We start from the raw sequence: 15,760 nt of genomic DNA on the forward strand, positions 1-15,760 counted from the left end.
AGGTTAAAGTATTTAGGGCCTTGAAGTTAAGTATATATTTTGGTCATGACTGCTGAGTGCACTTAAGGCCTGGCTACACTACGCGTTTTCTGCGTGCGTTTTCTGCGAGTTTGCGTGATTTGCGTAATGTCGTTTTAGAAAGAAATGACATTACGCTTTTGTTATATGTTTTTCATATAAACTTTTCATTAATATAAAAGTTTTACTTACTTTTGTATAAATATTAAAGAAGATATATTAGTAAAAACTTTTTCCTAGAACAATGTTCCGCAAAACACGCAAACTTGCAAAAAATGCATGCAGAAAACGCATAGTGTTAAGTGTAGCCAGGCCTTAAGAAGTCCTGTTGTAACTGTCTTGGTTTTGAATTTGAATTTGAGTTTGAGTCTACCTGGGCCAAGGGCAAGGCCAAGGGCCAAGAGCCAGTGGCAATGTCCCAAAATTTGTCGATTTGGGTGGGAAATGACATCCAAAGGAAATCCATTTTCCACTCTCACCGCCAATTTTTAAGAACAATTTTCCACTCCCAACCAAGAAAACCTAGATTTTTTTACCTCTAGAAAGAGCGGTTGTGTGAATGCCCGGTTTAGCATCAAACATTCTACATCCTAGAATAAAATCCATGTTTTATGGCGTTTCTCACTCTTTTTGGATCTAATCAAATAAGCAGTTTTCCACTCTCTCCCCTCTTTTTGGTGGGTAATTTTCCCCTCTGACACCCCAGACAAAACTCAATTTTGGGACACTGGGCCCAGTGGAGTTGCCAGCTGGAGGCTTGACAGCACTGCCAATAGTTGCTACCCATAACTCTGAATTCCTGAGGTGAATGACATTATGAATGTGATTAGTGAACACCATTTGGCTTTGCACATATGATTCACCACATTGACATGTTTCACACTGCTTGTGTTTGTTGTTGAAGGCCATAAGATGGGAGGTGTTTGTCTGAATGATGTTCAGAAAGCATACCAGCGAATCAAGTCACATGTGCACCTGACACCTGTTGTTACAAGCCAGTTCTTTAATAAACTGACTGGGAAAGAATTGTTCTTCAAAGGAGAACATTTGCAGAAAACAGGATCCTTCAAAGCTAGAGGAGCATGCAATTGTGTAAGTCCTTGTTGACATCAAAAAAGTATTGATTAGATGTAGTTAGTATCTGAGGCTCTGAGCCTTGTGTATTATTATCAATTTTTGGAGCATTATGTCAAAATGTTTGTCAAAAAGTGCCTTTATCCTTATTAGGTATCAATTTTTTTTTTGTAAGTTTGTACTGTAATTGTGTGGGAATGTGTATATCGCTTTATGTAGCTATACAGTCATCAAAAATCCACTTCATACACCCCACTGTGAGAGGGAGGGTTTGTGCACCGTAACTGTTTTTCCCATAGACCATAGAGGTCACTAATTCAACTCAATTACCATATATAATGGCAGTCTATGTTCAGCATCCTTCTGTTCAGTGATTTTTCAGCTTGGTTCCATTGAATACTGCTTCCCAGACTCAGCAGTATAATCAGTTGTCCCAGTGTTTCCATTGGCATCCTCATAATGCTCTTTAACCCTCAGGTGCTGGTGAATAAGGAGAAGAACCCAACAGTGTCTGGCATAGCTACCCACAGCAGCGGCAACCACGGCCAGGCGACTGCCTATGCTGCTGGTGAGTTAGTGGTCGATGACTGTCAGTCTGGGTCTGGCGCACGGAAGGCACAGGACATGTCGTTGTCGAGGGGGTGACGCCAATGTGGGCCTCGTTCTTATCACTACGTCGGAGGGAGCGCTCTGTGTACATGCTACAAGCATTCTCACTTTTCTGAAATACCTATAGCTGCGTCGCGTGTTACGGTGCGCCAGTGACCGGTCCGCTTCCTGGGGTGTGTGCGGTCGCAGCCACTCAGCCGCCACCCACCCCCTCTGCAGGCGTGGCCGGTCTGCCGTGCACGGTGGTGGTGCCGCGCGGTACCTCCGAGGTGAAGGCGAACGCCATTCGGTCATACGGTGCCCGGCTGATCTACTGCGAGCCCACCCCTCAGGCCAGGTGAACAAAGGCGGGGTCAGCATAAGTACAGTCATGTGCATTTTACGTAATAAATGTTCATTGTTATCTGCGTCACAGGTGACCGCTTTGATTTATTTTGAGTACAGATTGATGAAGCCAGAAGCTAAACGAATTGATCCCCGGTGATCGCGTTGTGTCACTCGGTCGAGTTGTCTCTGTACCCCGATATATCCTGTAATCTGAAGCACCGTTCTACTCGTCACCTGATACCTACCATCTGTACAGCAGGACTGTGTACCAATGATGAGTCTTTCCGTCCGCGCAGGAAGGACACGTGCGCCGCTGTGGCCGCCGAGACGGGCTACGCCATCGTCCACCCGTACGATGACTATAACACAATCGCTGGACAGGGCACCATCGCTTTGGAGCTGCTCCAACAGGTGACGCCGAACTTCTAGTGCTAGATCTGGTGGGCAACGTGTAACTAGAAAACACTATTCTCGCTACTCGCTAGGCCAGTAAGCTGCTTTAAGTTGTGATAACATTTCCTTTGGGCGTGTCCCGACTCCCGTTGGATACGCTGTCTCCTTCGTTATCCCCATGCACTCCTCATCAGCAGAAGTTTACCACTATCATCTGCCAAGAACGGTATCAAAATCTGCCTCTCTCGGTAGTCATCCCCTTCCAGTCTCCAGACCACTCTCTCTGACACGCATTGCCCCGATGTGTCACCACCGCTGGCTTAAGACTGAAACAGACTTTCCACATTCAGGAAATCGCATGCGAGAGCCTATTCAAATACATTAGAATTCTTCCCGCATCAATCACATGCGGGAGGTGCGTGCGATTGATGCGAGCGTGCTTCCATGCATTTGAATGGGCTCTCGCATGTGATTTCCTGACTGCGGAAAGAGTCTGTTTCAGGCATAACTCCGACCCGACGTGTCACCACCGCTTGCTAACCCCGACCCGATGTGTCACCACTGCTCTCTGAACCTAACTCTCCCCGTGTGCCATCAGGTGCCGGATCTGGACGCCGTGCTGGTGGCAGTCAGTGGCGGAGGAATGATTTCGGGCATCGCCACCGCAGTGAAAGAGCTCCGGCCAGAGTGCAAAGGTCAGCCACCGCTCATTCGATAGTCAGCGGTCAATGCGCCAATTGTGGGACTGGCTGTGCTGTAGACGGTTTGATACAATTAAAGCTTAGTTTGTTCACTGGTGTTTTAACTTGCAACTATTCTAATTGGATCGCGAGTTTATGTGGCTCCGGTAATGCTGGAACTTTTACGAATCAATGCACCTTGTCTTGTACGAATGTTCCTGTTGATTCGATGGACGTAAGATTAAATATGCCGATTGCCGATGCATGCCAAATGCCCTCAGCACGCTCGATTTGTGAGACATTCTCTGGAAAGAGAATGTTGGTCTTTCTGTCGTGACTATTTCTCTATTCCATACTTTTCAATGCTAAAAGCCAACATATTTCCAACGCCTAAACCTTAGGCTGATGTCCACCACCACCTCAATACCCAGCCCTCCACACTCCGTACAATTGATCCTCTCGGTCCCAGCAGTCTCGCGCTCTGTATGTCTGACCCCCGCCACCCGCCGCAGTGATCGCCGTCGAGCCGGCCGGTAAGGAGCTCGGCCCGTGTTTGCGCGCCGGCCGCCGGCTGTGGGCGGACCCGCCGCGCTTCCTCAGCACGCTGGCTGACGGCTGCACCACGCAGCAGTGCGGCCAGCTGACATTTCCCATCCTCTGCCGGCTGGTGGAGCCGGAGGTGATCACTGTCACAGACCGGCAGATCGTGGACGCCACACGACTCTTCTGGGAGAGGACCAAGGTGGGTGATGACAATAAGACCCCCCCCCCACTCTGCTCGTATGGTGTTCTATTACTTATTACACTTACACGATGATTGGTCTGATAAGTGATGCCAAGTAACGTCTGAGCGGCGACCACCTGCCGTTAGTAAGTTTGATGCACTTACGTCGGCTCGAATCGTCGGGTAAATCCATGTCATGTGCGCCCAGTTCGCAGTAGCCAGCCAGAGCTTGTTCGATGCATGTAACTTGCCTTGATTTACGCGTAAGTAGCCACCGCATCAATTACCGTACGGGATACTGATATCTCCGTTACGTGTCGACAGCACGTGATCGAGCCGTCGGCCGGGATGGTGGTGGCGGCGGCTCTCTCGAACCAGCTCCCTGCTGACCTCCATCGCGTCGGGGTGGTGCTCTGTGGTGGTAACGTCGATCTGGGCCGGCTGCCCTGGCCGACCGCCGGCGCGCCGCAGAAACTGGTGCAGGACGGCGGGAGCAGCTGAGGGCGCGCCGCAGAAATTGGTGCAGGACAGCGGGAGCAGCTGAGGGCGCGCCGCAGAAACTGGTGCAGGACAGCGGGAGCAGCTGAGGGCGCGCCGCAGAAACTGGTGCAGGACGGAGGGAGCAGCTGTGGGTGGGTGGGGGGGGGGGGGAACACTACTACAGGGGTAGTGACATTAGCAGGGGCAACTGGTAGCAGCAGCTGAGGGTAGAGAAGTAGTACTACCTACCTACAGGGATAACATGGCATTAGCAGGGGCAGCAACAGCTGCAGCTCAGGGTGGTAGGGGAACTACTGCATGGACAGCAGCGGTAGCAAGGTCACCAGCAACAGCTGAAGCAGGGTCGTTAGCAGGTAGAGGAACAGTATTAGCGGCGATAGCAGTGATAGCAGGGATTATCAGGAAAGCAGTAGGCGGGATCAGCTGCAGGATGTAGCTTTGTTCGGAGTAGCTATGCTTGCCGAACGGTCTACGCTAGACGCTAGCGTCAGTCACGACGTAGAAGCAGGGGTTTTACCACGATGGGGACGTAGTTAGCGTTCAGCCCTGCAATTTACATTGCTTGGGGAGAAAAGGATGGTCTAGAGTGAACTGTGATTGCAAGGCTGTTGTACCTACCGTCATGTTTAGTCGTTTTCTCGCATTGGCCACGTCGGGTTAAAAATATGTTACTGTATTGTGCTATTTGATTATTGATGACACTTCTATTGTTTGTACGATGGTATTAATGCTGTCGTCGTCGCACAGCCAGGGACTTGAATGTCATGATAAAGCGTGTCTGTTGTTATCCTAGGTACCCCAAATGTCTGCCGCTGTCTCGACATTCGGTGTTACCCGATGCTTGTTATGCGATTTGTAAATTTATCACTCCAAATGAAATGTTCCCTAAGCGACTTCCGTCTCGTTAGCTTACGTAATACGGTGCGCAACATTGAGGGTGACATCGTGACGTAAACCACGAACAACGTTTACCGGGGTATTGTCCTAAGTGACGGCCCAGTGTCATGCGCCTACGTTAATTTCCCTGGTTGACTGCATGTTCTCACTTCTTTGAGGACTAATACGGATAACTGCTAATTTGGCGAACCGGTGCAGATCAAGGTTGCATGTCTTTTTTTTCTTTTTTTTTCTACACCGCCACCCATTATCAGGTGACCAGGAGTGCCCCCTCCCTCTATCCCAACGACACACAGAACCTTACGTTAACACCACCAGGAAAATAATGAAGACAATTGTCGCGGCACTCCCAGCTAGGAAATGAAACAAACTCAAGGAAGCAAAAAACGAGACACATTATCATGCTGTTAGTATAAAGGTGTAAGAGAAGGCAAAGTAGTCATAACTGAAAACAGTTAGTGACTAGTTTCTAATTCCCAGGAGTACACATTCGTTCATACATCCACACAGGAGCAGTGTTAGAAGGATTCAGATGAAGGGAATCATGCATGCAGGGGTATTATATACAAATCTGCTGGTCAGTTTCAAGCTGGGTCATTTACTGAATCTCCGTCGTTTTGTTCTGTCGTATTATAGCGATGGACAGACGGGTCATTCATGTCAGAATAATGCTTTTGTCAGGTGACTTCGGTGTTTTGTAGCTGCTAACTACCAGTATTCGATTTTTGCTTGTAACTGGAACTGTGGAAGCAGGTGATAGCTAACGATATTGTTTTGTAACAAGCAGTATTGGGCCACTGAGCTTCGTGCCACCCTAATAAGAAAGATCACATACGATATCAAGCGCATTTATCTGCCGATACATTGTGATAGGCGTGGGGTGAGAGAAAACGGCATCTGTGTCGACGTGCCTGAGATGACGTGTGATCGAGCCTCGGGGCATACCTGTATCCGATATGTTCGTGTTTGCGATAACTCTTTTGCCCAGTTTGTATTCATGAGTGCTTCTTGAAGCTGAGAACATTGTTATTTACATCACACCATTTTATTACAAAAATACACATGTTGGGCGTTACGTGCCAGTGAATATGACGCAAGCATATTGTATCAAATATGGACTCGCCGAATTTCTGTTGGTGCAGTACAGTCGACACGGCACACCCACCCTGGACGATGCATGCATTGTACGGCGGAACATCCTTCGAAAGACACGAATCATGGTCTGCGCGGCGGCCGCGCGCGCCGGAGCGGTGGCCGGCCGCGGTATGGGACCGGCGCCATGGTCTGACCCGGGGAGATTCTCTGGAGCCGCCGGTCCATCGTCGGACAACCCCGGCGTCAGATCCGTCCTGGGCAGGGACAGGTTGGTTCAATGTAAAGCTGAACGGCCGCCGCACACCGCCACAGACAGACAATTGTACGTAGAATTGCACTCGCGCCCACTCACCCCGCAGACACCACGCGGACAAAGTTGGCAGCCGCTCGCCGGATTGCGACTGGCGACCCGTCACCGCCCCGAGGGGGTAACGTAACGTCACGGACGGCCGTCACACCAATACACGGAATGTGAGCCGCCGGCCACCGACAGTCAGAGGCGCCGCGCGACAACGATATGATGACCGTGGACCACTATTGCGCTCAAAAAGGATATGATGTTACGAGATATGCAGCGTCCGGCTACATTGGACGGGATGGACAGATGTCTGGCACAAAACAGTCGCGAACGAGCGCGCTGCCGGCCCGACACAAGTCTGACGGTAAAGCTCCTCGTAGAAGACTTCAGTTTTCTTCGGACGCCAACGGTATGGCAAAACACCCAATCCAAACACCTAATGACAATAAACACAGACACGAGCAAAATAGACAATCGAAACAGTAAAACCGAACGCTGTCGCTTCCTACAATATTGCCATTTACTCAAATAGCATGTGCCTTATTATGAAAAATGCATGCGAAAATAAAAGGAACATCTTGAGTTTTGCTTAGCTTATTGTGCAACTAGTAAGAGAATACCACAACCGCTTTGTGGACTGGGTGCAGTTAAACATTGGAAAGTGAGCACATTCCAAAAGGTAAACAATGGCTATCAAAGCCAATCTCATTTGAGTCTAGTTACATACCGAGTACTGTTCAGCATCATCCACGGGGACATTGAAAACCGATAGCATTGAATCACTACCCCGGTACTTTCCCGGCAATCCGGAGCATTCGTACGCTCTCCCCCTCCTTCCTACCAGAACAGCCTGCGTTAGCCATGACACCGGCCAATGACCAATTTAACCACCCAGAAGAGTCTGAGGGAGTCGCAGGAGCTCAGAGGACTGTCAACTTTGAGCGACAAACGTACGCCTTAGTTGGCGCGTTTTAAATGCCGTCGTCTTATTTTGATCAGCAGTGTTGGTACGTGGTCAACCATCGACCACGCGCTATGGAGCGCAGTTAACTTTTAATCAGATCATCGACTCTTCCAGCGGAAGGCTCTAACATCCGTCACATCGAACCTGTCACATACTTCTTGGAGTATGTGTGACACGCACACTGTACGTGTCACATCGATCACATCCAGACATACAGCGTCCAGCCAGTCGCACCCTGTACAGGCGGGTAGGTAATCTCCGCCATGTACTCACCACCTCGCTGTGTATGGCCCGGCTACCTGGCTGCGCGGTCTCCAGACCGCAGTGTGCACGTGTGAGTGAGCCCTCTATCACTGCACCACCTCCGCTGGCGGTGGGAGCGGCGGAGGCGGAGGGGGAGGCGGCGGCGGCGGTCCTCGCCGCTCCTCCTGCATCAGTTTCATCACCTCCTCGTAGGAAGGCGGCAGGTCGTGTCCGCGCGGCGGCAGCGACAGCTCCAAGCCCGACTCGAGCTCGGCCTGGTCCAGCGAGTCAGGCCGACGCCGCCGTCTGCGCCGCCGCTGCCGGCCACCGGCCAGACGCAGCCGCTGCTTGCGCACGTGCATCAGCGTTTTGACGGCCACCAGCACACTGAGTAGGATGAGAACAGGCCCGAGCAGCCAGGTCTGTGGAGTCGCCACACCCAGGCCCGCGTCCTGGTCCGGCGCAGAGCTGTCGGCGGAGGGAGTCGGTCACACCGGGTCGAGGCAGGGCGGGACGGGGCGGGGCGTGGCAGAGACAAGGGAAGGATTGGGCAGAATAGGAGAGCGGCAGACAGTTGCATCAATATTTGACTATCTTATCATTACTCATATAGTTGACCGCTGACATCTAGTTTATGTCAAGGCCGATTAGAAAGGCTGGGTCTTATCTGGCGAATTCCCTAATGCTGGCATGTGCACCAGCTTTCACCTACACGAATATCTGCCTCTCTCCGACCGACGCCACCCCGTCCGGACGCACCTGAAGATGAACGTGATGGCCACGCCGGTGAAGCAGAGCACGGCGCACAGGCCCGAGTAGCAGCAGGTGGTGAAGTCGCAGCAGGCGGCTGCTACCGAGCCGTCCGGCGGCGACTCGGAGTAGGTCGGCGACAGCTCCATGGCGAGGCGGCAGGGAGCGCCCGGCGGCCCGCTGCGCCTCACCCGGACCGTACCGGCGCCGCCCTGGGCGCTGGCTCACCGCGCACACCGGCCCACTGCCGAAAGAAAAAGGTTTAAAGTTGCATGTATCACATTATTGATTAAAACCATTTTTTTCCGATATTTTTTTCAACAAGACATCGGTTGGGCAGTGTCTAATCTTGTGGATGAACATTTATCCACAGATTTTCTGCACTTTTCGGAAAAGCTGCTCAATTCACAACCTCAATATCAAGATGAAGGACACTGTGTTAATATGTGGGATGACAAGACCCTGTATGTGTTAAGTGTGATTGTGTGTCTGCTAACCCTATCATGTCAGTCTCTGTGCTCTTCTCAAAGTCAATGGCCTGCTCGCAGAAGTTTTACCGTTTAGGGATTTGACTAGTCCCTACCATTGTTGGTAGCTTCTAAATATTCTCTTTCTTTGTAAATATGCTTCTAAATGTAGCCTCAAAAGGCCTGTACACATGCACTGCAGTCCTAAGTCATTCAGCAGCAGTGGGTTCCTATGTGAAAGACACATCAGCTTGGAAGCCACAAAGTGCAAAGCATAGCAGGAGGGTTGAAAAGCCAGAAGACACCAGCTGTAAAAAAATCCTCACCAGCCTGTGCCACCCAACCTGAAAACATCGAAACCAAAACAAAAAAGCATCTGAAAATTGCACCACAAGATTGATGAATCAACACTTCCAAGACTCAAAGAGTCAAGAATCCATTAACTCTGTATTTTTCAAGTTCAATTATTTAAAAAATGGGCTGGCCAATGGAGGTCCCTGCCAGATCTCCCAAACATTAGTACAGGCCACTGCCCCTCCCCCCCCCCCCAGGCCCCAGGTATTAGGACGTTGGATACCAACAATGATGATTGATCTGTAGGTAATCTGTATTGAGGAACATCTACAACAGACTGTCAAACATTGCTGAAGTGTCCATAAAACCCTGTTCTAATTTTTATTAAGTCATTTTACTGGAAAGTTGAGTGTCTTGCCATTCAAAGTTACAATCCCAAAAACACATTGGTTTACCAACCACTCTTTTGCTGCAAAAGGTTGGGAGAAGTTGTATTAGTACACAACCTAATATCTTTAATTTAGAATATAAAAAAAAAATCAGTTTGCCGAATGCCAATCCAATACCTCACTCCATACCTGAAATCAGCACCTCATATGCAATTCGCACCACACCAACAGGAAGTTGTACACCTTTTTGCATTTTTTAATGGCCAATCATCAAAACCATTTCAGCATCAGTTTGAACAAGCATTATTCAGCATAACCAATCGGCAATGTTCATCACTATTTGACAATCGGCAAAACAAGCTGGAATCCATTAAGTCATTCTGCAATCTGCATAACTCTTTGTCATTGAGTAAAACATTCGTCACAAGCAAAACACTTTGTCAGATTATGTTAACTTACAAATCAATTATTTGCAGTGTGGTGGTTAGAGCACACCTGTGGGCTGTAGCAAACATGTCTATAATATAGGTAATGCATCTGACCGCCACAACCAATGCCAGCACATCTCGAGTTGAAAATGTAATATTCAACATTACTTTACTGCTGCATGTACTCTTCAACACAGAACTCTTTATACCACCTTGTTGAATGATAGACATAATATTTTACTTAATCCTCATTCAATAAGCAAGTGAAATTAATGGTTTAAGTGCAAAAAATCCATTTTAAACAAAGGCTGACAATCTCCATTTCAACTTCTCTTGGGCTTTCAAATGCAATGGGATCAAAACCTACTTACCTAAGCTTCTAATAGGTGAAGAACCTGCAGCATAAAGTCATGATGACATCACTGATAAGTGATAAGTAATCAGTGCAAAATTGAAATAAATTATTGCACACAAAACGCATTGATGAAAATAAACAAGGATGATCCATTTCGACGGATTTTGAATGAAATGTAGAGTAAATGACGTCATAGGTTCTCAAGTGTTCTCCAAGGTGCGGGTCACTGCGGGGGCATCGGCATGTAGAACCCAGAATCTATCGTAGTCTTTTTTAAGAAACTTTCAAAGTCTAGCTTGCTTTTGTTCATATTACACGAATTATGATACAAACCATGCATGTTATAACTTTTATTTACTAAAAAAGAGCCAACCAAGGCAGCCAAAAAAATCCTCGAAGACCGTGTGAAGCAGTAATGTCGATGTGAAGTTCACCCAGGGCTTAGGCTTTCCCAGTTATTTTTTCACGCCCGGTGAAACCCCAGAACCACCTGCGACTGACGGTACGCCAAACACTCACGGTTGCTCATCGTCTTATATTGTGAATAGTCATAGATAGTGGATCAACATCCAACATTGACAATTCAGACCATCAATAGGCTTTCAAAAAATTAACCATTTAACACTTTACCAGCTCGACTTTTCACCCTCAGTGAATCCCGGACCCGTTCAAAGTCCAACTGCCATCGCCATTCACAAGGCACTAAGCAGGACACTGTATTGGTGCCCAGCGCAGCCGGTCAACACCACACTACAAAAAGATCGGCGCTGGCGGCGCCCGCCTCCGCCGCCGCCGCCGCCACTCGGCGAGATCCGGCCGCTGGGGGCGCCGCAGTACACCCTCGGACGCCGGGTGACCCCTCGACTCGTGTTGAGCAAGACGCGCCTCGCGGCCGAGCCGCGCCCGTCCGCCCTAGCTACACAGCATGGCGTTTTAGATCCCCATGACGATCAGACACTCTCAGCTCCGGCCGCCTGAGCAGCACGCGGTGCACACACCTCAGTGACACTCTCAGTCCCCGTCCGCCCCCACCAGCACAGCGCAAGCCATCCACGAACACACGTAACAGCCGGGGCCGACGGCGCCGCGCCAGTCCAGGGAGAAGCGCACAAATAACCCGCCTTAACGTGTAAACACAACACAACCGAGCGTACCAAGCCATCGCGGCCGCTTCTCGTGCGCACACACACAACAGTCAGTGGTTGTTAGTAGGAAAGCGGAAAATTTGCGCGCAGTCATGGACATGATGTTACAACAAATCAGTTCGTCGCCACAGACAAACATCTAACAATTAAACAGCGACAAGCCGTCGACGGCAGGCCACGGCCTCCAGCGCTGGCGGCGCAGCGAAAATGGTGGCAGCTACACCATCACAAAGGTAAGCTCAACTTTCAACAGCGGACGACAAACGTCTGGGCCCAGACCCGGCCATAAAAACGGCCAGGGGTCCGAGCGCGGCCGGCGCCACCGGCAGGCCGCCGAGCGAGCAGCGGCGGCGACTAAGGTCGGCAGAGCACGGCAGCGGACGGCGGGAGCCTCACTCCCTCCGACGGGCCGTCCGACACTCACTGCCGGCAGACGGGTCCGGCGCCATCGGCCGCGGGCAGACGCCCAGGGGGAGATATCACAGCGGCGCGGGCCGGGCGGGCGCCCAGCCTCAGTTCCCCGGCCCCGGTCCACCGTCTCGGCACGGATACCGCGCAATGGCAGGCCACTCGGCGCGCGCCTCTACTTGAGCGCCGTCTCACACACGCTGCGGCAGATGCTCTCGAGCGAGTCCAGTCGGCCGGCCGGGTCGGCGGCCGGCGGCGGCGGGGGCGGGGGCGGCGGCGGCGGCGGCGCGGCAGCCGGGATCGACTGCAGGGCCGGCGTGGCCAGCCGGCCCGAGCCGTAGGTGGGCGGCGGCGCCGAGAAGTGGGTGCCCGCCGTCGGCCGGTAGATGTCGCCAGAGTTGGTCCGGTACAGACTGGACAGGTGTGGCACCTGCCGGGACGGGGGGGGGGGGGGAGGTCACAGACCGGACATGCAGTGTACGGGGAGTGGCCCAGGCGTGTATGGCCAGACGGCCGCAACGGTGCACTATCCGGGAAACTTGACGGCGGTCTGCGTCCTCAATGCCACGATACGGCAGAGCGACAAACCGCGACAGCTGTCAGAATCGGTTGCTGCACCCTCTAAATGAGCCGCACGACAGCTTGACAAACGCGCTCAGCATGTACGAACAACGCTGAACTCAAGTCGATACCTTTTTATACTAGGTCAGCATCACCCATCCCCCGTTGCTCTTTTTGTCCTCACTCACCTCCAGTACGCTCTCCTGCAGACTGGTGCGGCGCGGGAAGTGGACACCGTGCGAGCCGGGGCTGAGTGATGACGGTGCTCCCCGGGAGCGGACCGCCGCCGGCAGCTGCCCGCCGCCGGTCGGCGCGCCGCCCCAGTAGCCGATACTGGGCGCCGGGTAGCCTCCGCCGCCGCCGCCGCCGCCCATGAAGCCGCCGGAGTGGGGCGGCGCGGCGCGACCCGACCCGGAGGAGGCCGGGAAGCGGCGTCCGTAGCCGCGCGCGTCGCTGTGCCGCCGCTGAGAGTGGTACTGCCGGGCGTCCGAGTGGCGCCGGAACGGTGGCGGGAACACCTGGCGACGGCACGGAGAGCGGCGGGTCAGTCAGGCGAGAACTCACAGCCAATAACGGGGCAGATTTCCGGTAAATACGGCACCGTATGAATCTTAGAATCAATACAGCCGGGAAGGCGGAATATACAAAGTGCCTTGCATGGGCGGAAAACATGTTTATGAGACACTATGATGTTTCTATCGAAACACGATCGAAATGATCTTCAAAGGAAGTGGCGAACATTTACCAAAGGCTGATTAAGACAATACGATTGATCAGTCCAGGCTGAGTAACCCATCTCACCTGTCTCCGGCCGAGCTCGAGGCTGATCTGCCGTTTCCAGGTGACGAACTTTCTGCGCTGGGCATCGTTGAACGCCTCGTGCCAGGTGGCCTCGTCGAGCACCCAGAGGAACGTCTGGATCGCCTCGTCGTCAGCCGACTGGGTCACCAGCAGCTGGGTGCACATCTTGGCCAGCACGCGCGTCATCAGCGCCTGCAGGTCCGCCTCTCCGGAGGTGTTGGCAATGCCGGAGGCCGGCGGAGGCTCTGCCTGCCCACTGCTGCCGCTGCTGGTGGTGGTAGCCGTGGTGGTTGACGCAGTGCCAGTAGATGCGGCAGTGGTTGTGGTCGGCACCGGCGGGCCGGCCGGAGGCGAGGCGGGCTCCTCAGAGTCGTCAGAGCGTGTGACACGGATCAGTGGAGTACCGGTGGCTGACGTAGTGGGCGGGGTGGGCGCGGACGGCGCCGGAGACGGCGAGAGGCGCGGCTTGTGTGGCCGCATCGGCGAGACGACCATCACCTGCATTATCTCCAGCGCAGCGCTCAGGAATATCTTGTTCTCGGTCAGACCCTGCCGGGCGCACGAGAAGAGCAGGCGTTAGCATGATCACAAAACATGTCAATGGGTAAACAAAGGCGCCATAATTATGAGTGATCCACTGAGATCATATTAAGAGATCATGAGAGATAGTAACATAAAAACATGAGTCCGGTGGAGCGGGGGAGATATTCGCCCCAGTTAATTTAACCTTACCGATATAACTACATGCATTTCACAAGGACTCACAGCCAAAAGGGTAAACTTCAATTACTTTGGCGGTATCGTTCAAAAGGCACCGCATTCGTACCTGTTCCAGGTCCTTGAGTTTCTGCGCTCGGTCGTTGAGCTCCTGGATGTTCCTCAGCAGTTTGTTGGCGCCGCCCTGCGTTACGCCCAGACGAAGCAGCTTCTCCATGGTGACGTCGAACAAGTCCTCGTACGTCATACCGGCGAATATCCAGGTGTACTTGTGCAAACGGAGCTTGTGCAGCCACTTGGGAACGGCTGTCGGCGGAAAGGAGCGTCAGTATCAAGCAGATCCACCGGTAACTGAACAAAAGAGCCAATGAAAACGAGGTGCGCTGATATACCAGCAAACAACCCAAAGTGAGTTCCGATTCTGTAGTTTTTACAATCTTCGTTCTTATTCAATGTCCGTCTTTCAAAAGCTAGGCATCTCTCCCTTTTCATCACTTTGCGATGATTCAACTTTAATGAAAATCTCATAAAGCCGAGTCACGTCTACCGATTCCCTCTCCCGGTACCACAATCCCCGTGCCGCTGCCCTTACGTACTGGTGGTGCCACTGCCGCGCACGGAGAAGGCCTTGTCGCGGCTGATGTCGCTCAGACTGCTGTGACTGTTGGAGCGAGGCGGCTGACCACCCGACGACTGTGAACGGACGAAAGGGCCGTAAGATATCAGACGAAGTATCGCGCAACACACGTGTAACAAGCGCGAGCGTTTTACAAAGCTCCCTACAAGTATGACAAGTATCAGTTTCCGCCGATGTCATCAAGGACAGAAGGACATATCCGTCATCTCTCGGTCTCGGCCGTCCGGCTCGCACCTTTTTATCGGCCGACTGGGCGGAGAGGAGTGCCGAGCCGGCCTGGCCGGAGGTGCCGGAGCCGCCGCTGGACGTGACGGCCGGCGCCGCGCCCGGCCCCAGCGGGCTGTGGTCCAGGTGGATGGACGAGCTGCGCGGCTTGGCGTTCAGCAGGTCACCCTGCGGGGAGACGCAGAAGTTAGGGTCGTATTGTGTGGAGCATACGGGGACCACGTAAACGGAGATGCGAAATGACGCGTCAATAATCGCACTAATGCATCACTTGAAACTACAACAGTAGCAGTCCAGTGACAGGCTCACGACTCGTTTCCCCATGGTCCGAAATCCCACCAGCGCATAGTCCTAGAGCATCACAAACAGAATCGTTCGCCGTGTAGATGATCTACGTGTAGTCGTGTAACTGATCCACCCAACACACTGAGCCACTGCCTCCGCAGACACTCTGTCCTAATGACACCACGGTCCCCCTGTATGACCCCGCGGTCTCCCCGTTGTCTCACTAACCGGGTGCAGGTCGCCGGCCGGCGGGTTGTAGGTGCCCGGCGGCGTCAGACTGTTGGACCGCAGGCGCTGCTGGGACTGCTGCTGGTTCTGGTCGGACGAGTAGGAGCCCTCCGACGCTGTGGAGGGGAGACAGACGGGAAAAGGTCACACAGACATCGGTCAAACACATCACCCAACACCAGCTGAGAACCAGTCACTAACGTCACCAGTTACGGATCACGGCGGATATCCGCCCCCCTGAGGTTTT

General features: G+C 52.5%; 3 protein-coding genes across 4 annotated transcripts in view; 1 reads left to right on the forward strand and 2 right to left on the reverse strand.

Moving 5' to 3' along the window:
* Nucleotides 1-516: 516 nt before the first annotated feature.
* LOC122387515 (probable serine racemase) lies at nucleotides 517-4,448 on the forward strand. The gene is made up of 7 exons (XM_043377782.1): nucleotides 517-1,110; nucleotides 1,570-1,660; nucleotides 1,921-2,038; nucleotides 2,325-2,439; nucleotides 3,020-3,116; nucleotides 3,614-3,843; nucleotides 4,150-4,448. The coding sequence occupies exons 1-7, from the start codon at nucleotides 931-933 to the stop codon at nucleotides 4,324-4,326; spliced, it is 1,008 nt and encodes a 335-aa protein (XP_043233717.1). The 5' UTR covers nucleotides 517-930; the 3' UTR covers nucleotides 4,327-4,448.
* Nucleotides 4,449-6,954: 2,506 nt separating this feature from the next.
* Nucleotides 6,955-10,622, reverse strand: LOC122387534 (trem-like transcript 1 protein). Its single transcript, XM_043377799.1, has 3 exons — nucleotides 10,523-10,622; nucleotides 8,583-8,817; nucleotides 6,955-8,291 (listed from the first exon to the last, which is right to left on the reverse strand). The coding sequence occupies exons 2-3, from the start codon at nucleotides 8,720-8,722 to the stop codon at nucleotides 7,931-7,933; spliced, it is 501 nt and encodes a 166-aa protein (XP_043233734.1). The 5' UTR covers nucleotides 8,723-8,817; nucleotides 10,523-10,622; the 3' UTR covers nucleotides 6,955-7,930.
* A 404-nt stretch (nucleotides 10,623-11,026) lies between these two features.
* Nucleotides 11,027-15,760, reverse strand: part of LOC122387516 (protein Smaug homolog 2-like) — a 44,847-nt gene continuing 40,113 nt past the window's right edge. For both annotated transcript variants that reach the window (XM_043377784.1, XM_043377783.1), the window contains 7 exons: nucleotides 15,514-15,629; nucleotides 15,010-15,168; nucleotides 14,735-14,831; nucleotides 14,248-14,444; nucleotides 13,422-13,970; nucleotides 12,809-13,138; nucleotides 11,027-12,489 (listed from right to left, as the gene is read on the reverse strand). In XM_043377784.1, the coding sequence (XP_043233719.1) occupies nucleotides 12,235-12,489; nucleotides 12,809-13,138; nucleotides 13,422-13,970; nucleotides 14,248-14,444; nucleotides 14,735-14,831; nucleotides 15,010-15,168; nucleotides 15,514-15,629 (1,703 nt within the window). In that variant the 3' untranslated portion in view covers nucleotides 11,027-12,234. The remainder of the gene's footprint in view (nucleotides 12,490-12,808; nucleotides 13,139-13,421; nucleotides 13,971-14,247; nucleotides 14,445-14,734; nucleotides 14,832-15,009; nucleotides 15,169-15,513; nucleotides 15,630-15,760) is intronic.

Source organism: Amphibalanus amphitrite, unplaced genomic scaffold (assembly GCF_019059575.1).
Source record: "Amphibalanus amphitrite isolate SeventyFive unplaced genomic scaffold, NRLGWU_Aamphi_draft 000288F_arrow, whole genome shotgun sequence".
NCBI lineage: Eukaryota > Metazoa > Arthropoda > Thecostraca > Balanomorpha > Balanidae > Amphibalanus > Amphibalanus amphitrite.